This window comes from Gambusia affinis, linkage group LG08 (genome assembly GCF_019740435.1).
Source record: "Gambusia affinis linkage group LG08, SWU_Gaff_1.0, whole genome shotgun sequence".
Lineage (NCBI taxonomy): Eukaryota > Metazoa > Chordata > Actinopteri > Cyprinodontiformes > Poeciliidae > Gambusia > Gambusia affinis.
This window is the reverse complement of record NC_057875.1, coordinates 16,134,805-16,158,872: the sequence shown is the minus strand read 5'-3', so window position 1 is coordinate 16,158,872 and position 24,068 is coordinate 16,134,805. Positions and strand designations below refer to the sequence as shown.

At 39.1% G+C, this 24,068-nt stretch overlaps 3 protein-coding genes across 6 annotated transcripts; 2 read left to right on the top strand and 1 right to left on the bottom strand.

The window, feature by feature from the left end:
- The first annotated feature begins 399 nt into the window (after positions 1-399).
- On the top strand, positions 400-11,811 carry ccdc34 (coiled-coil domain containing 34). The gene is made up of 7 exons (XM_044125606.1): positions 400-529; positions 810-1,082; positions 10,274-10,418; positions 10,533-10,640; positions 10,755-10,913; positions 10,991-11,120; positions 11,266-11,811. Exons 2-7 carry the CDS (start codon positions 823-825, stop codon positions 11,466-11,468), a joined length of 1,005 nt encoding a protein of 334 aa, XP_043981541.1. The 5' UTR covers positions 400-529; positions 810-822; the 3' UTR covers positions 11,469-11,811.
- A 25-nt stretch (positions 11,812-11,836) lies between these two features.
- Positions 11,837-16,491, top strand: LOC122836009 (ras-related protein Rab-19). Of its 4 annotated transcripts, XM_044125608.1 has the most exons (7): positions 11,838-12,136; positions 12,887-12,985; positions 13,144-13,199; positions 13,473-13,571; positions 14,082-14,270; positions 14,680-14,863; positions 15,817-16,491. In XM_044125608.1, exons 4-7 carry the CDS (start codon positions 13,521-13,523, stop codon positions 16,089-16,091), a joined length of 699 nt encoding a protein of 232 aa, XP_043981543.1. In that variant the 5' UTR covers positions 11,838-12,136; positions 12,887-12,985; positions 13,144-13,199; positions 13,473-13,520; the 3' UTR covers positions 16,092-16,491. The 4 variants fall into 4 exon arrangements, with proteins under 4 accessions (XP_043981545.1, XP_043981543.1, XP_043981542.1 ...); XM_044125610.1 differs by lacking the exon at positions 13,144-13,199 and having other exon boundaries at positions 11,837-12,136; XM_044125609.1 differs by lacking the exon at positions 11,838-12,136 and having other exon boundaries at positions 12,159-12,985.
- Positions 16,492-17,550: 1,059 nt separating this feature from the next.
- Positions 17,551-23,890, bottom strand: hdhd5 (haloacid dehalogenase like hydrolase domain containing 5). Its single transcript, XM_044125605.1, has 8 exons — positions 23,570-23,890; positions 21,804-22,007; positions 21,602-21,714; positions 20,578-20,671; positions 20,467-20,500; positions 18,928-19,102; positions 18,662-18,850; positions 17,551-18,569 (listed from the first exon to the last, which is right to left on the bottom strand). Exons 1-8 carry the CDS (start codon positions 23,666-23,668, stop codon positions 18,146-18,148), a joined length of 1,332 nt encoding a protein of 443 aa, XP_043981540.1. The 5' UTR covers positions 23,669-23,890; the 3' UTR covers positions 17,551-18,145.
- Positions 23,891-24,068: the final 178 nt, after the last annotated feature.

The following is a 24,068-nucleotide window of genomic DNA, read 5'->3' as shown; positions in this document are numbered from 1 at the left end:
CAGCAAGCATAGATCAGATGACATGTGACCATTGTTTTTAAAACATTTCCTATAATATAATATAATATAATATAATATAATATAATATAATATAATATAATATAATATAATATAATATAATTTTATATTATATTATATTATATTATATTATATTATATTATATTATATTATATTATATTATATTATAATGGTGACGTAGTTTAGTTAACTTACAAAACCCATTAAAATAGGTGATGGATTTGTTATTTTAGTGGATATAGAGTTATTAAATGAGATAATCGTGTCAGAAAACTCAATAATGGATTAAAACAAGCTTTCTTTCTTTGCAGATAGTTTTGTCTGTTTTCTGGTGCTGATTGCATTTTACAATCAAAAGCAAGGCACCCAAAGTAACTATGGTAACTCACAACGTGTACGAGAGCTTGGGGGCGTGGTGTATTATGGGAAAAGGAAACTGTAGTTAAATCGGTTCTAGCTTCCTTATTGAAAAAGGGCAGCACAAAAAGACATTTTTGACTGTATCACAAAGGTAAAAAGTGAAACTATTTGCTCGTTATTTTCAGTAATACGCTATGCACGCAACTATGCAACTTTTTGGCCTTTAACGATCACGCTAGAAAGTGCTAATTCTGATGCTAAAGTTGGCTAACTAGCTTAATGTTGCTAACCGTTGTAAATAGTGGCGTTGTATGGGGATAGTTGAGTATTGTTTGTGTTGAAATGTATACATAGTCATTAATTCACACGCAAAATGCAAATGTAAACACGAGTGCAGCTGACACTTCTGACATTTCGGCTACAAACCGCAGGTATCGGCTACTAATGTCTGAAGGAAGGATGCCCAAGATTCTCCCCTCTGACTCCGAAGGCTTCAGCTCGACTCCCGTCAAGACTAGCCAAGATAAAGACGTCCACACAGCCAAATATTTGGATAACGGCGTTGTGTCTGACGATGAAGATACCTTTTCGCTGCTTTCTCCCATCTATCATGACAGCGATGAAGAGGAGCTGAAGTACACCACAGATCAGCAGCCCTCACCCAGACACAGCAAGGACTGGAGGCTCTGGGCAACACCAGCTAGGTATTGCTTCAGCTCAAACACATATTTGGTGCTTCTGTTGAATATTTAGGCCCGAGCAGCAAAGCGCTGCGAAGGCCTATTGTATCTGTACTGTTTATTAGGCCCGAGCAGCAAAGCGCTGCGAAGGCCTATTGTTTTTGTACTGTTTATTATTATTATTTTCCCTCCAAATGAATTGCCTTTTTGGAGGCTTTATCATATTCAAAAACTCACCAAATTTGGCAGACACATAGAGACTGTTTAAAATTTACGTATTTTAAGGTCGACGCAAAAATCTAAAAAAAAATGGCTCAACAGCGCCAACTAGCAATTTTCAAAGGACCCTTTGCTATTCACTTACTTTGTCGTAGAGACTTGAAATTTGGTACAGTTGTAGAGCTCCCCAAGATGCTCAGAATACAATTATTGTCATAGTCCAAGTATCACAGGAAGTCGGCCATTTTGGATCGAAGGTCACATTTTGACCCGATTTTTGCCGTTTACACCTTCGTATTTGATCGAACTCCTCCTAGGGATTTCGATTGATCGGCTTCAAACTCGGTCAGTCTGATCATAAGGCATGGCCGATTAAAAGTTATCAAAACGGTGACTTTTTGAGTATGTTGAAGGGGGGTTAGCAGGGGTCAAAGTTCACCTACTTGCCATGAAATTCAAAACAGTTATAACTCCTACACTAAAACTCTCAGAGGAACCAAACTTTCAGTGATTGAGCATCATGGGTTGACCTAAAATACCCTGTGGTCAAATGATGACATCACTAAGGCCACGCCCCTGAGAACAGGAAGTGTCATATTTTACTGGGAACGGTCCCTATATTACACCTTTGAACTAATCAACATGAAACTGTGTTAACAGACAGGAAACATGTGGCTGTATAAGGATTCCAGCCCGACCGGCTTTGATGGAGCAGGTGGGCGTGGCGGCGTGGCAAGTGACCTCTAACGCCGCTGTCATTCGTTTGGCTCTGAATTCCACAATTTTGGGCGAAACTGCTCCAAACTCATTAGGATGGATCTTTATCCACCCCAAGACAGGAATCCATAATAAAATTTGGTGGGCGTGGCCTAATTTCTCTATAGCGCCCCAAGGAAAATTTAAATGATCAGCCCCAAGCTATGGTTTAACCTAGAATTATGAAACTTGGCACACATTTGTATCTTGTCAGGACGTACAAAAAAGTCTCTTGGAGCCATGGTCTCAACCCAACAGGAAGTCGGCCATTTTGGAATAAAGTTCCAAAATTGACCCCATTTTTGATGTTTACAGCCTTGTATTTGATCGAACTCCTCCTACAGTTTTTCAGATACAGACTTCAAAATCGCTCAGCACACACTTGAGGCATCAAAGGTGAAAAGTTATCAAAGGAATTGTCGTACTTCAAAGTATGTGGGCGTGGCTATGTGTCAAACTTTGACTATTCGCCATGAAACATAAAACTCTTATAACTCCTACACTAAAACTCTCAGAGGAACCAAACTTTCAGTGATTGATCATCATAGTTTGACATAAAAGACCCTGTGGTCAAATGATGACATCACTCAGGCCACGCCCCCTGAGAACAGGAAGTGTCATGTTTTACTGGGAACGGTCGCTATCTTACACCTTTGACCTAATCAACTTGAAAGTTTTTCCAGAAACAGAAGACATGCTGGTGTATTTTGGATTCCAGCCCCGACCGGCTTTGATGGAGCAGGTGGGCGTGGCGGTGTGAAGTGACCTCTAACGCCGCTGTCATTCGTTTGGCTCTGAATTCCACAGTTTTGGGCAAAACTTCTCCAAACTCTCTAGGATGGATCTTTATCCACCTCCTGAAAGAAATCCATAATAAAATTTGGTGGGCGTGGCCTAATGTATTTATGGCGCTGGCTAGAAAATTTTAAATGATCAGCCCCAAGTCATGCTTTAACCTAGAATTACCAAACTTGGTACATATGTGTATCTTTTCAGGACGAACAAAAAAGTCTCTGGGAGCCATATTATATATTCAACGGATTTTCTGTAATTTTAGATTTTTAGAAAAAAATATGTTATTCCCATTAAGTCCTCTTGGTGTCACTGTTACGCCACACATGAATAAAGCGAGAATTACACAGTATGAGAGAGGTGCTGTAATGGCGATATTAACCACTTGGTGTCACTATCACGCCATACATGACTATGTGTACATTTTACCACTGCAATTCCCAAAGATGCATCTGTGTATTTTGTAGTTCCACAGTTACGTTGTTTCGATACTTCTGCTGGCTCGTTGGGATAAAAATAGCCTCCACGGATAACATTAACGATCAATCCTTCCTTAATCCCGTCTGCATGTGCGTTTTATTATGTAAGTATACATTTCCATCTCCTATATTTGCGTTTATATCACTTATTAGCACTAGAGAACAGAATATGAATATGACGGTTCACAGTCAAGCTAACGTAGCTAAGCTATCGTGCACAGAAGCATGCAGGATTTTATCGGAGAGAGCAGCGCCTGCAGCTGCACTCTGCTTATTAATTTTCCTGAAGTAAGAAAAGAAGAATTTCTGATATTTTTATTATTGAATCATCTTTATAATTAACAAAATTGTGGAGAAAAAAAAGATTCTCTGTCAAAACATCTTATGCGTGCGCACGCCAAAGCTTAAATCTTATTTCTCAGTTCGGTTTTGTTCATTTGGTGCTTTTTCTGTAAGCTAAAAATGAATAAGCAGAATTTGAACCTCCGGTAGTTCTAAGAGCGGTTTGGATCCCAGCAGAGATTTTTACTGTGTGCGGTTCTGGCTCGATCTTTTAGCACACGCACGCACGCCTCCATCCCCCACCCTCGAAGGGTTGAATATGACGGTTGACAGTCAAGCTAACGAGCTCCTTGTTTTGACTTATGATGTTTTTTCAAAATTGCATAGAAACGAATGAAGAATTGCCTTAATTTTCATGCTAATAATGTTGTAAAACTGTTGTTTGCAATATTTTTACATCAGTTTAAGAAATTTACAGTATATATTGTAATTCTAAATTATAAAAATATTTTGTAAATATTTGACATTTTCACAGTGAATTTTTAATTTATTTTTTCAAATCGGATTTTGTTTGAAATCAAAACAAAATTTGTTTTGATTTTGATCAAATCAAATAAAAATCAATGATTTGATTGAACTTTAAACTCATTCTTAGAGTTTAAATTAGAGTTTAAATTAATTTTAATTTTAATGCCATGGCTCTTCAGCATTTATGTGAGCTTTAAGGGATTAATTTTTGCTTTGAGATCTGTTTACTTTCTTCCTAGTTAAAGAAAGCACATTTCAGCAGCAAGGCATTTAAAAGTGCTTTACACCAAATCAAAGACAAAAACACAATGCAACATAGAATCAACAATCAAAACAAAACATCAAGTCAGGTTTTGTCAATACATTTGCAATTTATTACATTTCAAATACAACTCTAAACAAGTGGGTTTTTAATTTAGATTTAAAGGAAGTCAGTGTTTCAGCTCTTTTACAATTTTCTTGAAGTTTGTTCCAGATTTGTGGTGCATAGATGCTAAATGCTGCTTCTCCTCATTTGGTTCTGGGGATGCAGAGCAGACCAGAACCAGAAGACCTGAGAGGTCTGGAAGGTTGATACAACAGCAGCAAATCTTTAATGTATTGTGGTGCTAAACCATTCAGTGATTTATAAACTAACAACAGTATTTTAAAGTCTATTGTTTGAGCTACAGGGAGCCAGTGGAGGGACTTTAAAACTGGTGTTATGTGCTCTATCTTCCTGGTTTTAGTGAGAACACGAGCAGCAGCATTATGGATCAGCTGCAGCTGTTTGATTGGTTGGACAGACCTGTGAAGACGCAGTTGTAATAATCAATGTGGCTGAAGATAAACGCATGGATGAGTTTCTCTAGATCTGGCTGAGACATTAGTCCTTTAATCCTGGAAATGTTCTTCAGGTTATAGTAGGCCATCTTTGTGACTGTCTTTATGTGGCTATGAAGGTTCAGGTCAGTGTCCATCACTACTCCCAGGATTCGGGCCTGATTGCTGATTTTTAGTTGTAATAACTGAAGCTTTGCACTGACTCTAGATTGTTCCTCTTTAGGTCCAAAGATAATAACTTCAGTTTTGTTTCTGTTCAGCTGGAGAAAGTTTGGCACATTATCCTTTCTAAGCATCTGTTCTGTGTTTGGATGGGTTCTGAGTAACCTGGTGACTTTAGATGTGCCGCTGCTGCACCACCTGGATAGAATGATTAGTTCATTAGCCCCACCCACTACCCACAGAAAGTCACCATTTTTTCCTGCAGTATGTCTAACTTTTCTCTGTTTTTTATATGGATTTAATCCAGTGCAAACCCACTTAAAATGATAAGGTGATGACATCTGTCAATGCTGGCTGAACAGTGTGGGCGTGGCCAGATGGCGAATGTCAGACCCTCGCCATATTCATACGATTGTCTTTAAATCACACATGGATGATCCGATTGGAACCAAACTTGAAATGTAAGACCTGTGGTAACCTTTAAAGAGCTCAAATGTTTTGAAATGTAATTTGACTCCACTGCGCCCCCTAGGTCAATCCATCCGCTATATCTCCGCCGTAAATGGACCGATCTGCGCCAGATTTTTTGTGAGTCGTCGGGAAGCGCTGCCTAACGCATTCACGTGTGTCGTGGCGGGCGATCGGGCGGGAAAGGTTCATGACGGCTCCGCTGCGGCGAGCGGGCGCCGGCTCTGGAAACGGTGCGAGAGCTTCCGCGGCTGCTGTAACTCCGCGGTGGCCGGCGAGCCGGAGCAGCGCTTGCTGCGAGGGCCGCACGAGGCTGCTTGCAGCTTTAATTATTATTATTATTCTTTTTTTTCTGCCCCCCTCTTTGGGTGCCTTTTTGGGGGCTTTATCATATTCAAAAACTCACCAAACTTGGCAGACACATAGAGACTGTTTAAAAATTTTGAATTTTAAGGTCGACGCAAAAAATCATGAGAAAAATGGCTCAACAGCGCCAACTAGCAATTTTCAAAAGACCCAAACCAATCACTTAACTTCATCGTAGAGACCTGAAATTTGGTACAGTTGTAGAGCTCCCCAAGATGCTCAGAATTTACAATTATTGTTATAGTCCAACTATCACAGGAAGTCGGCCATTTTGGATGGAAGGTCACATTTTGACCCCATTTTGGCCGTTTACAGCATTGGTATTTGATCGAACTCCTCCTAGGGATTTTGATTGATTGGCTTCAAACTTGGTGAGTCCGATCAGAAGGCATGGGCGATTCAAAGTTATCAAACTGGTGTGTTTTTGAGCATGCTGAAGGGGGGATAGCAGGGGTCAAAGTTCACCGACTCGCCACAAAACTCTAAACAGTTATAACTCCTACACTAAAACTCTCAGAGGAACCAAACTTTCAGTGATTGAGCATCATGGGTTGACCTAAAATACCCTGTGGTCAAATGATGACATCACTAAGGCCACGCCCCCTGAGAACAGGAAGTGTCATATTTTACTGGGAACGGTCCCTATATTACACCTTTGACCTAATCAACATGAAACTGTGTTAACAGACAGGAAACATGTGGCTCTATAAGGGATTCCAGCCCCGACAGGCTTTGATGGAGCAAGTGGGCGTGGCGGCGTGGCGAAGTGACCTCTAACACCGCTGTCATACGTTTGGCTCTGAATTCCACAGTTTTGGGCAAAGCTGTTCCAAACTCACTAGGATGGATCCTTATCCACTCCCCGAAAGAAATCCATAATAAAATTTGGTGGGCGTGGCCTAATGTATTTATGGCGCCGGCTAGAAAATTTTAAATGATCAGCCCCAAGTCATGCTTTAACCTAGAATTACCAAACTTGGTACATATGTGTATCTTTTCAGGACGAACAAAAAAGTCTCTTGGAGCCATATTCTAAATTCAACGGATTTTCTGTAATTTTAGATTTTTTAGAAAAAAAAATATGTTATTCCCATTAAGTCCTCTTGGTGTCACTGTTACTCCACACATGAATAAGGCGAGAATTACACAGTATGAGAGAGGTGCTGTAATGGCGATATTAACCACTTGGTGTCACTATCACGCCATACATGACTATGTGTACATTTTTACCACTGCAATTCCCAAAGATGCATCTGTGTATTTTGTAGTTCCACAGTTACGTTGTTTCGATACTTCTGCTGCTGTTGGGATAAAAATAGCCTCCACGGATAACATTAACGATCAAGCCTTCCTTAATCCCCACGTCTGCATGTGCGTTTTATTATGTAAGTATACATTTCCATCTCCTATATTTGCGTTTATATCACTTATTAGCACTAGAGAACTGAATATGACGGTTGACAGTCAAGCTAGCTAAGCTATCAAGTGCGAAGCATGCATGATTTAACGGAGAGAGCGCGCAGCTGCACGTAATGCTGCTTATTAATTTTCCTGAAGTAAAAAAAAGAAAAGAAGAATTTCTGATATTTTTATTTTGAATCATCTTTATAATTAAGAAAATTGTGGAAACATTGTTTCAAAACATCTTGTACGTAGCGCATGCCAAAGCTTAAATCTTATTTCTCAGTTCGGTTTCGTGACGCCCACCCCTCCTCCCTCCGCCGCCCACATATACGTAGCAATGGCTGGCTCGTTGGGATAAAAATAGCCTCCACGGATAACATTCACGATCAATCAAGCCGTCATGATATGTGTGCAGTTCGATCTTTATAACGCACGCATACGCAATCCCCCTCCCCCCCCGGCCGAAGGGGTGAATATGACGGTTGACAGTCAAGCTAACGTAGCTAAGCTGTCGGACCTAACGAATAGGAGACAGATGTCATGGGTATTAGCGTTGAGATGTCCTGTTGTTGCATTCCAACTTATCAACGTGTTTGCTGCAGAGATGTGGATTCTGGTGAGTCTGATATGCTAAACAATTTCTTGCTCATTTAATGGAAGCCACATTATTTTGTTTGAACCGTACATGGGCTGCACACTCAAAGCTGTGGAGTTTAGTACTTTCAAACAGTGACGTGCGGTGAGGTTCATAGCTGGTGAGGCACTGACGTCATCAGAATCAGATTTGCAAATAGATGCATAGATTGACAGCAGTTTACAGGTTATGTTTCACTTCTGCATCCTTACACATACAAACTGTAGCTCACAAAACACACATTTCCTTAAAAACAAAACAAAAAATCACTATCTCTATTATAATCTATCGCTGCACTTGACTTGCTTGCTTCCCTTAGCTCGCTGTCACTTACTCGGTTGAGGAGTGAACAAGACGATCGTCTGGGATCTTGGCGCCTGCCATGAGGCAAGAGAACTGCCTGCCTCACCTCGAACCTGTTCTCTGCCGTTTATAATCGCTCATTACACGAAACACGTTACACAAACACAGTTGGTGACAAAAAGCACTGTACATTATATACATAAGCTAAATTATTGGAAATAAGTTCACATATTAAATTTGTTTAAACCATTTTATTGACGCCGTACAGCAACATGCTCTCTCCGCTTAGCAGCCAGCGCAGACTTGCGCAATCCAAGGTGAGGCAGAGTCGCTGCTGCCTCACCGCATCGCTTCCAAGCATTTGAATGAGAAAATAAGAAAATTCAGCGATTTTGAACAAATAAAAATCGAAATTGGTGAAGCTACATGAAAAATAAATATTTTTTAGTACAAACCACCGGATGAATATAACAATTTAAATTACTTTATGATTATATATTTTCTTCCTTTCCATGATGGCTGGTGAGGCACTGCCTCACCTGCCTCCCCTGACCGCACGTCACTGCTTTCAAAATATCCTTACAGTTAAAAGTTTGCCTGGCAAACCTATTAAACGATATTACCTCAAAGGTGTTGACAGAAAGTGAATTTTATTTATTAGACAATAAAATAAACTGGTCCAAAAAAGGTGAAAACAGCCACGAATGAACGTGTCCGTAGTTGCTAAGAATTATAATGGAAACTTAACGGCACTATAATTATTAATATTGAGATAAGTGTCACAAATATGAGCAGGAGGAGCGCTCAGCTATGATATTAAACGCAGGGCCGTAACGCAGAACCTGGAGGCTGGGGTGTGGGGCTTTAAAGTAATTCTTAGAGTTTTCCACACAGCAGTGGACCACATAAATTACTCACGTTTTTATTTTTTGGACAATCTCCTCTTCAGTTCAACCTTATCAGTGGATACACATTGTTGATGTTACCATTATAAAATAGCTTACAATTAAGAATTGGCAAAGCTCAATGTGATTTTCACAGTAGACGGAGCTCAGAGGAACCAAACTTTCAGTGATTAATCGTCATGTGGTCAAATGATGACATCACTAAGGTTAAACTGTCACACTTAAAGTAAATATTTGTTGTATTTAACATTTCAGGTAAGAAGTGAACATGTAATGAAATTGATCCTGTCCTCCAATTTTATGTAATTGAACATTACAGCTAACAAATGTGATGATAATGTGAGGTAATACATTTTATGAATTTTTTTTTATATAGAGTATATTTTTAAAATACAAAATTAGTTAAATAAAAAAGGGATCAAATGTAATAAAGATGAATGTGCTTCATCTATACTCTCTAGTAGAACAATTTCACCTTGATTTTGAGTTAATGGGCCACACGATTTGGAAGCTATTGTAGAAATCATATTATTTAATATTAAAATTATTTATCCAACCATCTTCTTACAGGGGTGTCAAACTCCAGTCCTCAAGGGCCGCTGTCCTGCAACTTTTAGATGACATCTGTCAATGCTGGCTGAACAGTGTGGGCGTGGCCAAATTGCAAATGTCAGACCCTCGCCATATTCATACGATTGTCTTTAAATCACACATGGATGATCCGATTGGCACCAAACTTGAAATGTAAGACCTGTGGTAACCTTTAAAGAGCTCAAATGTTTTGAAATGTAATTTGACTCCACTGCGCCCCCTAGGTTAATCCATCAGCTATATCTCCGCCGTAAATGGACCGATCTGCGCCAGATTTTTTGTGAGTCGTCGGGGAGCGCTGCCGAACGCATTCACGCGGTGTCGCCTGGCAGGCGATTATGACGGAAGGTTCGTGACGGGCGCCCGGCTCTGGAACAGGCGCGAGAGCTTCCTGAAGGCTGGAACTCCGGTGGCGTGAGTGAGCAGCGCTTGCTGCGAGGGCCGCACGAGGCTGCTTGCAGCTTTAATTCAGTTTGTATTCCCATCTGTTTGTATCATTTATAGATGTGAGCTGCCTAGGACGCCTTTAAAGAAGAAGCAGAGTGTACCTTTGCAGCTTGCAGGCTCACCTCCACTCAGTGCATGGGAGGTCTGGCTGGTGAGCAAAGCTAAGAAGGATCATCTTAAGCTGGAAAGGAAAGCAGAAGAGGTAAGAGGATTTTCCTCCTACTGTTGATTAAAATTAACATCCTTCCACTAAGTATTTTATTGAGCAAGTAATATCACAGAATATCTGCTGAATTTTTAATGCTTCCTAATGCAGGACCGCTTGCTTAGAGAAAAGGAAGAACAACAAGAAAGAGAAAGAGAGCAGAAGAAACTTGTCATGGAAGAGAAGATCCGAGAATGGTTAAAAACTAAAAGAGAGCGAGTAAGTATATGTGTTTTTACGGGACAAAAAATTGTTGTGAAAAATTGTATTGTGACAAAATTGTGTAAGAGACCTGACAAAATTGAGTATTTTAAAAATCTGTTTTGTCATAAGGAAAGGCAGGAGCAACTTGTAAAACAAAGGCAAGAGACGGAGGAGATGCAGAGGCAGCAGGAAAAACAAAGGGAGATTGAATGTAAATCCCAACAGAAATACAGAGACTGGCTGCAAAAGAAGAACCAAGAAAAACTTGAAAAAGAAAAGAAGGAGAAGGTCATATTTCTTATTTTGATTTTGCTTTCCTAAAAGCTTAGGAAAGGATGCTGAAGCCTTTTTGTTTTACGTAACAGATGGAAGCTGCCCTGAAGGAGGAGCAGGAGAGAGAGCGCCGCAAGAAGGCAGAGGAGAAGTTTAAGGAGTGGCTGACGAAAGCCAACGAGAAAATCAGAGCTGTTCCCAAAACACGCTCTTGGTCTGCAAGTAAGATTGTTGCAGTAACCTAAATTTTGAACTGAAAAGCATTGATTTATCTAATATAAGTGCAATAACATTATTTTTGTTTGTGAGCTGTATTGGCTTTATTTTGCTTGTTATTTAATAATTGTAATGGATTCTTTTCACTCAGGCCCCTATGAGAATTTACACCCAGCACCCAGCTTCTACAATCCAATCCCCTGGAAGCCGAATCATATCCCTCCTCCACAAACATCTCCAAACAAAACATCTGAGAGGAAACCACAAAGGCAGAAAAAAATTAAGCAAAATCCACCCTTTACTTATAGACAAAGAAACACAGCCAGCACGACACGTTTTCTGAACAGAAGATGACCCAAACAGCTCTGTGATGCAGAGAGCTTAGACACTCATGACTCATGTAAACCAGCACAGCTCTTTCAAGAAATCTCTGCTGAGTCATGAAAGGACTTATGTTCTCTAAGTACCTTTGCTGTATTTACTTGTTTCTAATTCATTCACTTAGCTTACGACAAATCTGAGTAAGTTTTATTTTTAAATTAAGTTCTGAAAGTAGTTAATTTTTTATACTAATACTTAATTGTTCTTTTATACCTTTAAAAAAAATAGTGACTAAACATCTACAGCTTTGGCATGTATTTTAATAGTCTGTTAAAGGATCAGTTCATCCCGTTTTAAGTAAAATAAGTATGATCAACTGCTGCCTCTTGTCTTATTTTCATCTTGCAGTGGTTTCACAAAACCACATTTTCCTCTGCTTTTCAGCATGCGTTGACCACACCACAGAAAAGATGGTATCGGCTTGTCACGGCCAAAGATAGAGCCCGGTTTGGCTCAAGTGGCCCTCACACTCACACATTGTTCTGGGTCCAGCTGTGCCTTGTTCTTCTGTGGGCTGAGATGACGACAGAAATGAGTGTGGGGGTGGGCAGAGGGAGAGAAGGAGAGAGAGCAATTGATTTAAAGCAGAATCCTCATTCTGGGTTAGCATCTCACTGCGATGCCAATGTGTGAAGTCTGAGGTAAAAATGATTTCCATTACACTTTATTCTGAATTGATCATGGTAAAATGCTGTTGTATGTTTTGGCTGATGTGTTTTGCTCTCTGTGCCTGCTGTCACCTGCTGTGGAATGTGTTATTTGACAGCAGTCAGACAGGGGGTCCTTAATGTAGGACATTTCTAAAAACTAATGAGAAGTTTTGGGTTTTATAACAGACTGTGTCTATTATGTAAGCCACAGAATTAGTTTTATGTTTGCACATACTTGATTTACAGTGAGCCCTCAATGTAAAATGTATCTTGGATAAACTGTAATATATGTAAAATGCCTTTTAGAAGTATTCATGCTTTATAAACCTTTGACTATTTTTTTTTGGAAGGAGTTTATGATAAATCAACACAAAGTGATGCACAGTTGTGAACTAAAAGTGAAACAATATATATTGGGTTTTTTTGTTCCTGTCTTTTTTGTTTTTTAGATTTTTATTTTAAAATAAAAGTGTGGCAAGTCCTCTTGTTAATAGAAAATACAGCTGAAAGTCTTTTGGACATCTTTGAATAGACAAATTTTAACCATTCTATCAAAAATGGCTAAGGGTCAGTCAAACTGGATGGAGAGAGTTGCTGAACATTCATTTTCAAGTCTTGCCTCAGAAAGATTTCAATTGAAATATAGGCAATAAAAAGAGTTTCCATCTGTTTTCATCTGATCAGAGCTCCTTTTTACACGTCTTTGCTGTACATGACCTCATATGACTTTTTTTCCAACAGCTGCTTTCTTGTTGCCACCTCTCCAAAAGTACAAAATCTGTAATAGCTGTCCTGTCATCAGAGTTTTGGATCTCTGCAGCTCATCCTGAGTTAATATGGGTCAGTTTTTCATTATTGTATGATGGATTGAACAGCGCTCCATGAGAAATTTGATTTATTCATTAATATTCTCTAACAAACCTCCAAGGAGCATAACATAACAATTGTACTTATGCTGAGGTGAAATTATACACAGATTAACTTTATTTATGATTTAGATGACTTCTGAAGGCAATTGGTCTGGACTTTGTTTGAGGATATCAGAGTAAAGGAGGTAAATAGAAATGTTATATATACTAAAAAGAAAACACTTCATATTTATGTAATTCTTTGTTTTAGTCTATGAGAAAATCCTACTTAAATATACTGACGTCTAGCAATTGTAAACATGACAAAATGCTAAACAGTACTAGGGGAATGAACACTTACAAGGAACTGTGACTCACTCTTTTTGTGTTCTCCTGATGGAAATGTCAAAGGGTTTAACAGAGAAAACACTTCTGCTAATCAGTTTCAGATCACTGAGCTTTATATCTGCCTCTTCCAGGTATCGTGACCTCTTTATAGACCTTGAGCAGAAAACCAATATCCCAAGATGCAGTGGTGCAAGTGGGCTGGAAGCTGGAGGTCACATTTGCCAAGACAGGTAGGAGGCGTGTCCTTTAGGTTCTCAGAGTGAAAGAAACTAGAATAGGGCGGCGAAGAACAGTCTAAAGGGCAAGAGTACAGACTTCAGCAGAGGAGCTGATAGCGTAGTGTTTATGAAGTCATCATGAAGAAACGGATCTTGTATTTTAAGCTTTGTTTCTTTACAAGAAAGCAAAATGAGTTTTAATTCCTTTGTTTTTTGAGGTGTGTTGCCTCTATGGTTTAGATTGGGTTAGTATGACAGAAGAAACAAGCTGCTGGATTGGATTTGATTTTTTTTATATACACACATTTTCTAACCTGAATGGGACATTTTTGCCCTAAACTCCATTGCTCGATATGTTGTCTATCTTGAGAATCTTATATTTCCTCACAAAGATGTGATTGAGCTTTATGTAAATACTCTCTCCTGTATTGACACAACTTACAGGAAACCAGTTCTGTTGCAAAGAGGCACAAAGGTCTTGGGATATTGCATTTCAGGCTCTGTGTTTTTGTCACCATGCAGTCTGCCGAATCAGACGTTGAAGACTCCTTTGACTTTCTTTTTAAAATCATCCTGGTCGGGGACTCAGATGTTGGAAAGACCTGCATGGTGCAGAGGTTCAAGTCGGGTTTATTCATTGAGAAGCAACAGAACACCATTGGGGTTGACTTCACCGTTCGAACACTGGACATTGATGGAAAAAAGGTGAAGGTGGGTACTTTGTAGCTCTCTTCATTTACATGAATGTTTTCTAGAATGAGCACTACCAGGAAAAGGCTGACATTATTGACTTATTTCCTTGTGTAGGAGATGTTTTTAATGGCTGTCATGTTAAATGTATCCATATTTATGAAACTATTGGTCACTGTTCTTAAAATCACCACTTACCATATTCTAATAAAAAATAATGCTATGCTTGTATCATTTCACTTATTGTTGTTACCTTTGTGTTTGCTCTCTGGGTGTGTTGGTTTGTTAAAAGCCAAGTTATTTTAGAACATTATTAATATAACAAACTGTTATATTAATAATATAAGTTGAATACACTGTATTTTGATGATACCAAGCCCACACTGTTAAACCGGTTAACCCATATTTTTGGTGATGTGTTGACCTTCAGATGCAGGTGTGGGACACAGCCGGACAGGAGCGTTTCCGCACCATAACACAGAGCTACTACCGCAGTGCACATGGAGCCATGGTGGCCTACGACATCAGCCGCCGCAGCACATTTGAATCTGTTCCCCACTGGATCAGGGAGGTGGAGCAGTACGGAGCAGCCAGCGTGGTAGTGATACTTGTTGGTAAATATTTTCATAGCGGAGTAGTATCTCATGTTACAACCACAAATCTCCATTGTTTTTTTTTTGTTTTTTTTTTTTAAATAGATGGGTTTCAATTTTTCTTTTTTTTTCTCTTGCATTTGTTTTTAAACCCCCAAACCACGATTAGCTGCAAGTACAGCTTCTATACAAAATATTGAAATATAAACTAATTCTTTCTCTGAACACACGTTGGCTAGGGCATTCTTTTAGCTAAATAATTCTTCCATCTAACTCAGCCTGCTGTAGCGCCAACTGTATGTTTAGATGGTGAACCTCCATGCAAAATCAAACCTCTAACATACATGATGCTGCCACCACCTTGTTTCATAATGGAAACTGTGTGTTTTTCATTGATGTGCAGTGTTAGTTCTTCAGAGCACATCACATTTTTGCTTGTAGGATATAGTGTGATGTTTTTGTTTCATCAGACCAGGTTTTCTTCTTCTTCTACTACATAATTGCACTGTACTCTTACATGGCTCTTACAAGGACATTATTTATTTTTTGTTTAACCATGCCAACAATCTAATTTTAGCAATTTGATACAGGCCAAATGTTTGAAGTTCATGACTAATAATTTTGGGCAGATTCTTCCACCTGAGCTGTGGATGTTTACTGCTCCTCCAGAGTCACTATGGTCCTAAAGAGTTGCTTGACTGTCCTTTATTTTCCACTTAAAAACAACACAGTGATCTGTGTTTTTCTATCCTATAAAATACATTGAAGTTTGAGGTTGTCATGTGACAAAATGTGAAAAAGGATTTAATTATTACAGATAACCTTTGTAATTGTTGATCTTAAACAACATATCTGAACATTATTTTTCTTAATTTCACCACATATTGAGTTGATGCTTCTCCTCATATAAAACGTATATTTTACTGATGGAGAGAATGATGAAAATCCAGACGCTGATAACCTCTGCTCTGCAGGTAACAAGTCGGACCTCCATGCTCAGAGACAGGTGCTGTTTGAAGACGCGTGCACTCTGGCTGAAAAGAACAGCCTGCTGGCTGCTCTGGAGACGTCGGCAAAGGAGGCCCAGAACATAGAGGCTGCCTTCATCCTCATGGCTCGGGAGCTGCTGGCACGCAACGGCATGACCATCACAGATCAGAACTCTCATTGCTCTCCCCAGTTCATGCTGAGTGACTGCTCTCACCCAATTCAAGCCTCTGTTTCTGACGATAAAAAGTGCGGCTGCTGAACAACCTGAGTCAGATTTAGCATTTGATACAAATTTGAAGATGGCCTAATGGATTGGTTGTTCAACCAGGAAAGAACCTTCTTTAAAGACAATGTTTAGATGTTTGGTTTAGGTTGTGAGACAAAGATTTTATACATTTTCTTGTCATAGTATTTATGAATATTATTGGGATCTTTAACAGGTTTGTAATATTCTTCTGGGGAGTTTTGACAATAAGTCACGCCTTTGCCAGAGGACTTTGTACTAAGACCTCTACACAGTAAACACAATTTTCACTCTACATTTAGCTTCCTTTATCTTTTTAATTGCTCCTTTACAAAATATTGCTTTTACAGTACACTACAAAGTACCAGTCTGCAAGTTTCCATCACTTTTAAATCTTCATTACAGAACAGGTGCAACTTTCACCATGTGATTTAATCTAGAAAACATTCATGTTCACTAGTCAAACAGCCCCTCATTTTTAATCCAACAGTGCAATGCTGTAAACTTTACAAAAAACAGAAAAAGAGAATAAAATCAAAATACTGCATTTTTCAAGGTCTAAAATGAATATTGGCAACTTCATTTCCTGAGCATTAACCCTGACTTAAAAACAAATCAGGCTAGAATATATCAACCAACACAGTATAAGAAAACAAAAGGGTGATTTATTTAGAAAAATAAAATTAATCTTTATTTCAATAAGGGGTTTTGACCTTAAAGCCTAAGGTCAAAACCACATTTTGCTAATATAGCCTTTGCTCTAAATTGATGTAAACGTTCTTCGATATATTGTGTGCTGTAAAAAACCTGATAGCTAACGTAAGTGGTTAAAAAGGAGGCAAATGTTTTAAATTTTAATGCATAAAACTCTATTTTTACACTAACCAAAAAAAAAACAAACAAATTTAATCCGGCAGGTTAGACTGACGGTTCCTCTCCGAAGTATACACAGTTCTTTTAAAAAACAAAGTGTTTGTGATGAGAACAGTTTGATTAATAATTTCAAAATATGGTGTGGATATGTGAGATTTACCCTGGACATTTTAGAAACAAAAAAACAAATGAGAAAAGAATTATTAAAAAAACCAAAAAACTGTAATAACTTGGTAGAATCAGAGTGCACACCCTTAAAATAGCCACTAAATCCCTTTTGATTAATTTTTAGTATTTACTCTTTATGAATTCACCTCCACTATAAATAATAATGAAACATTAAAATAAAGTTCTGTTATCTTAACTAGATTCTTCTGACATTTCTGCATTTGCATCGAGTTGCTAAAGGGATAGTCTGTAGATGGCTTACAAACGTTCAAAAGGACACCATGGTGCAAAGGTATCAGTCAGGAGAAGGGCATACAAAAAACAATTTACAGCATAAAATGCATATTGTGGTACAAAGATGAATAATCGGATAAAGTATCGGAGTACAAAGTTTATGAAAACACAGCACTTTTCGGCAGAATTAATCAAAAGACAAGATTAACATTCTTTTATTTACATGAACCTGAGGTATTTAGTCAATGTAGATAAATTTCTGATTAATTTCAAATAGCAAAGATCTGTTTGCTTGATAGTTAAAAGTTAAATGAGATTTTACACGGTGAATCTAAGCCTTTGGTGTCAACTAAAGTGGGCTGTGGAAAATGGATATGTTCTTACATATCAAGATCTGGAGAATGTTTGGAAGGCAGGGGGAAAGAAAACACTATAAAGTCAAGATGTGGTAATGTGATTCCTACTAAAGAAGGCTGAATGCTGAATTAGAGCAAAAGGATTAGCTTAAGGTTGTGCACACTTATGCTTTTTTAAACGGTTTCTGTGTTTTTCCGGAAGCAAACAAATACATACATGATATGTGCCACATTAATGGTGAAAAGAGTTTTTAAGTGATTTATCATGCTCATTTTTTCTTTAATATCATAAAACCTGACATGTAGACTTTAAGAGCCGCTGTAAATTGTAGTGTTAGGGTTATAACTGCTTGTTGAATACACTCTGAATTGCACAGTAACAGCCAGAATACAAAGAAAGGTTTTAAAAAAGAGGAGCTATTTGAACATCCCCTGGTGCTACTCTAGAGGCCGCCCTTCCTGCTGGAACACCAACTCCACTGCCTCTTTCACGTCCTGCACCACGAAGGACGGCTGTGTGAGGGTGGGGTCGAAACAGAAGTCCCTGTGGCCGTGGAAGATGTGCTGCTCAGCAACTGTTTGCGCCGGGTCTGAAGGCAACTCCTGCTGGTCTCTGCTGTACACTCCTGTACAGACCAGGATGGAGCTGCAGGCCTCGGGGAGATCCCCCTCTGACCCGTAGGCGACAGTGGCGCCGCCCATTTCCGCCGATGTCATTTTACGATGGTCGTCGACAGATTGAGCGGTGGGATCCGCTCCTCCTCTGCAGCTCTTGGCCTGCACTTTGGCGTTGGTATGCTTAGAGGCCTGAAGGTAGCGATTGTAGAGGTTGGCTCCATATATGTCTGCCATGGGATTGTCTCTGTTGGGCAAAAGAAAATTCTTTTAAAAATAAGAATAATCCTGTTATGATCATTCCTATTCTTCTTAGAGTAAAACCCTGACTAAACTCACCCGATAGCATAAAGCGTCTTCACAGGTGTGTTCCAGCCGAGCTTCTCTGCCTGCTGTCTAATCAGCAGCTCGGCGTAGTTATAAGTCACCACACTCGGCTTACCAATCAGAGCCTCATACTTCAGTTCATAACCTGTGACCTTCTTGTACAAATTCTCTAAGCAAACCAGGAACATGCCATGGCCAAACCTGCAACATGAGAAATACTCAGTATTAAACGCTTCAAAATTAAATATTTCTGCGTTTGCTATGACTTGCGGACAAACCTTGGATTTTTCGCCTCTGCCATCCACAGCAGGTCCATATTGCAGGCCAGGACCGGGATGTGAGGATACTGGGTCGAGGTCCACGTACTGCCAGGGTTTCCATTGGTTAGAAGAACGTCAATGATGAGCTGAAGGTTGGTCTCCCATCTGATGGGCTCACCGAATAAAATTATGGCTGCAGACATTAAAATAAGATATGATCAGTATAGAAGTTAACTTTCATAAAATATCCATTCAAAGCGCCAACCACAATTATTTACATCTTTGATGTGTAAAAAGCCTTGAAATAAGAATATGTTATTGGAGCAGCACAACTGCTCACTGAACATTTCAGAACTGACATTTAATTTATACATTTATTCTCATAACAACAAACTATTGTCTAACAGTATCCCCAGTGGCACAATTATTGCTAAATCTGGCACTTTAAAAGAAATATAACTGAAGCAGTTTATCAATGTATACTTACCTTTGTTAAGTTGATCAGAAGTTTGGGGAACTTTGAAAGGTTGGTATCAATATAGCAGAACTATTTATTTTAGCCACTGGCCAGGGTGAGGATCTACAGATATCTTTCCATTACTAAAAAATCTCTGTGTGAGAACTGCAGCAAAGGGTGGCAACTTGAGGGTTTCAAAACAGTGTTAATAAAGAAGATGGTGAACTCAGGCTATCTGATTTGTGTACTTGTTAGCTGCAGTCCTCTTAAAACCGGTTGGGTTACAAATGTTTATCAGATAAAACATTTCAGATTTTCAGAAACACTCCACTTGGTTTCTGAGGAAAGAAATTATGGCTATGTGGAAAGGCAACTGAGATTGCTACTGAAGTATGGTGGAGGATCTGTGTTACTGTGGGCCTATTCAAGTGATTGGCATCAACGACTCTTTAAAATATCAGAAAATTTTAATTACAAACCTGCTGGACTTTGGCAGTTAACTAAAAATGTGATCACTGGGTTTTTACAGCAGTGATCCAAAATACAGAAATTGATCACCAGGCCTGAAATTAACTCCTATAGCCATTTCAGTACCCATACCTAAATCCTATAGAAAAAGTGTGCAGTGAAGAAAAAAAAAAGAGTGAATAAGAGAGAATCCTGAAATCTGTATTTTCTATACAAAGAGAAACAATCATAGAGGTCTCTTTGTTCCAACCTTGTAAATTGCTATAGGAAAGCACTAAATGCTGTCCTATTGACAAACCATATCTGTACAAGGCAATGATTCTAGTTCTAGATTATAGTTTGGTTGTTTTGATCAAACACAATGTCTTAAAACAAACATTTCCTCCCACTGAATAAATAAAACTAATCAGTGAATGAAATAAATATGTAAATTGATGCTACTGCTCTCGCTTGTTGACTGGAGATAGGCACAAGCACCCCTCTCGACCCCACCAGCATGTTGGATAATGGATGGAGATAAAGCTACTGCAATAAAATATGAAATAATTTTAAGACTTTTTACACGTTTTGATAAGAAGGTGCCAAAACACTTGTCTGTGTTTGTATAAGTTGCCTGTTTGAGGGAGACATACCATCTATTGGTTGTAAGTCCTTGTTGGGTGGAACCTGTAAGAAATTCAACAGTTAAGTTTGACGTCTAACTCATGATATGTAAACAGGACACAACAATCAGTGGCACTTACAAACTCTTTGGGCCTTCTGTTGTGGTCCACCATATCCAGGACAGGGTACGCCTCTCTGACCATATCTATGGTGACCACGTCCTCAAAGCCCAGGCTGGCGTTTTTTGAATTAAAGGTCACAATCAGATCAGATCAGCGAGTTCAAAGAACAAATTTTCTGAAGGTGTTGAAAACAACTTTCTTTAGGGATAAGGGCTAGGCTAATCAATCAATCAATCAATCAATCAATCAATCAATCAATCAATCAATCAATCAATCAATCAATCAATCAATCCATCCATCCATCCATGAATGAATGAATGACTGGGACTCAAACCTTGGAATGTTTCACTGCTTTGTGTGGCAGCATGTATCAACCCAAAGCAGTGCATCATTTTGTGGCAGGTAAAGGCTTAATCAGTGGTATCCGAACCCGTCAGCTTCTAACTGACCCTGACTGTATTAAAAGGTTGGAGATTGTAACTTTGTAGTCTTAAAGAGAAAGAACTGTAAGAACTGCCATGGGGCTTATTGTACCAGCCACAGATACTCACAAATTTAAGTAATTCAAATGAAAAAAGGAAGGACGTGAATGTCAAAGTGCAGCCCCTAATCTGGGTAAAAATGAGTGAAGTTAATCTGTTCAGTATACTAGCAGTACTAGAACATCTATTACACATCAACAACCAGTGTACTTTAGTATTTTGTGAGAACTGTTTTGTTCTTTGTTGACATATAGAGTAAAATTATGCTTTCACCATAATCATTTTTGTTTTCTGATGTAATTTCTGAAAAGAATCTTAAAACCCTGCATGACCCCCAGTGCCCGTTTCTAAATCACCTCACTTTGAACTAAGTTAACCAAACATTTAAACAAAAGGAAGAAATCTGTGAAAAGGCTTCGCTGCTGCCATGGGTACAAAGATTAAATGCTGATAGCAAAGTGGAGCTTGCACCAAAACACACTAAATCAACAGATCATGTACAGACTGGCTTAGGCAAATAGCCAGCGTGAGCGGAGGAACCGTCAGATAAGATAGGATACTTGTGAGCCACCTCCTCAACAGGACCCTGACCGGAGACCAGCACACACTTTTTGTGAAACTGGGTAAATATTCGCAGAGGACTGTGGGACAGCATCACCTGGTCTGGAGACACCTGAGGAAAGAGGAGAGAAAAGAAAGCTCATGAAAACCCAGAGGAGACAAAAGAAGCTAATTTAATGGTTTAGATGTAGCTCAGTTTACCTCGACCTCAAGGAGATGAGACAGATGCTCAGCTTTCGTCTGCCTCATGCAGTTCCCTGCGTTTGTAACAAACACCACAGGAACCTTGTACTTCCCGTGGCGGTCCACCAAGTTCCTGAAGCACTGCTTGGCTGCCGGGATCGGGGTCCTGCCTCGGACCAGGACCCCATCTATGTCAAAGAGGAGCCCAAAGGAGCTGGAGTCCTGCAGGGGGAGCCAGAGGGGCCAGAGCAGGGTTATTCATTACTGTAGACAGGATGAGACCAAGATTTAGTTTTTGGCAATAAAACCCTCCAGGTGGGTTAATGTGGAAGATCCTAATTAAGCCCACTGTTAGATACGGTGGAGGATCTATGATACTGTGGGCCTGTATCTCTTCTGAAGGACCACAGAAATGTGTAACATTACATGACACCACAGACTCAAAAATCATGTATAAAAAGGCTGTAAGCATGATTTTTTGAAGAGCTCACTATCATTTTAAACTCTATACAGTAAGGCCATGGAGAAAGAAGCCACTACTCTAAAAGTAACAAAAAAAAGCTGTTACTGTTCGCAAATCCATTCAGTGACAAATTTCTTAATTTTGTCTTGTGGTCTGAGGAAATAAAAATTGCTTTTTGACAATAATAATCATTTTTACATTTGATGGAAAAAGAGAAACGTGAGAACACCATCCCAACTGTGAAGTATAACTGCTGGCAGCATCATTCACAAAATGGATGACATCACAAAGACATGGCAGTGGAAATGCTGAAGAAAGTTTTTTAAGACACCAACAGGAAAGCTGATGCTTGGGCATGAGGATAATGTCCCTCAGCGAACAGCCAAGTTAACAATAAAATTATAAAAGGACAGAAAATCTTAGGTTTTGGAGTGGCGATCACAAAGTCCTGATGTCAATCTCATTCAAAACAGAATGAAAAATTGAGTAGTGTTAGAAAGGCGTCTGCGAGCAAGGCACCCTATAAATCCAATTTATTACAACAATTCAGTCAATAAGTGGGTCGCACTTTTCATTAACTATGGTGAGAAGCTTGTCAAAGATAAATGCCCAGCGTCACAGTTTACAAAGCATTATTTTACATGAATTAACTTTATGTCAACTCCAGAGTTTAAAAGCAGGTAACAAAATTTCCCACTCATTATTTTTGAATTTAGCAAATATAAGTAATCATAGTCATTATAAGCTAACTAAAACAGGAAGATTAGGATAATGTCGCCTCAGTTAATGAGGACATTTTTATTTTAACTTGTGTATGTGGCTTAAATGTGTAAATATGACTTCCAAAGAACAAATTTTAATCTTTGGACAGCTTCTTTTATTATAAACTGATTTTGTTTTTGTACTGTAATTACAACCAATGTGGCCAGTATGTGCTTGGATCTAAATATTCATAACTAGATTGTATTTTTATTGAAATTAATTACTTGAATTTTGGATTATAACTGGATATGCATTTGATCTGACTTGTTTAGCTGTGATTTGACCCTGTAAGTGTAACCCTGTCAATATGAAAGAAAATTCCATAAAACCTGCGATCCTATTGGTGTGTGAGAAGGGTGAGAGATTGTTCAATAACTCTGAATGAAAACTGAATCCCTATATTTGTGATCGATAAGTTTTGAGTCATCCACAAGTACTGTAAAAAGAAAACAGATCACAAGCGGAGCCATTCAACACAAAGATCCTGGTCTCATCGCGTGCACGTGGATTCATTCTGACGTAGGAATGAATAAAACGTCAAATCAAAGCAGTCACTTACATGGCTATAACATCTTGAGCTGGTTGCCTGTTTCGCTGCTCCCTCGCAGTTTGACCTGAGCAACTGCCAGAAACTTTTAAAACACCTCAGTCTCTGCATGGCTTCGGGCACATGAGTGGAAACGCACCGGCGAGTAAACAACTATCTAACTAGCTACTTCGTAGAAGTGACACCTGAGACAGGAGCTCATAATATCCGCAGCAGCGACTGTCAGCACTTAGACTATCGTTTTGTCATGCTGAGCGTATAGATACATGCATTCAGGACAAACCGTACCGCTAGCAACGCTTACTATAGCCGGAGCGCATGCGCGAAAGGCCAACTCGTACAGTATTATGTAACGTAGTATCATATCACCGGAAACACGTCGCCGAAAGGTTCGCTTCAGTTGAAATGAAACTAAAGAAGCAGTTTCCACATTTTTTTATGCCACAAGTATTTCCAAAATAAGTAAATTTTAGAGGTATTAGCAAGGATCCCTACTGATTTTTGCGAAATA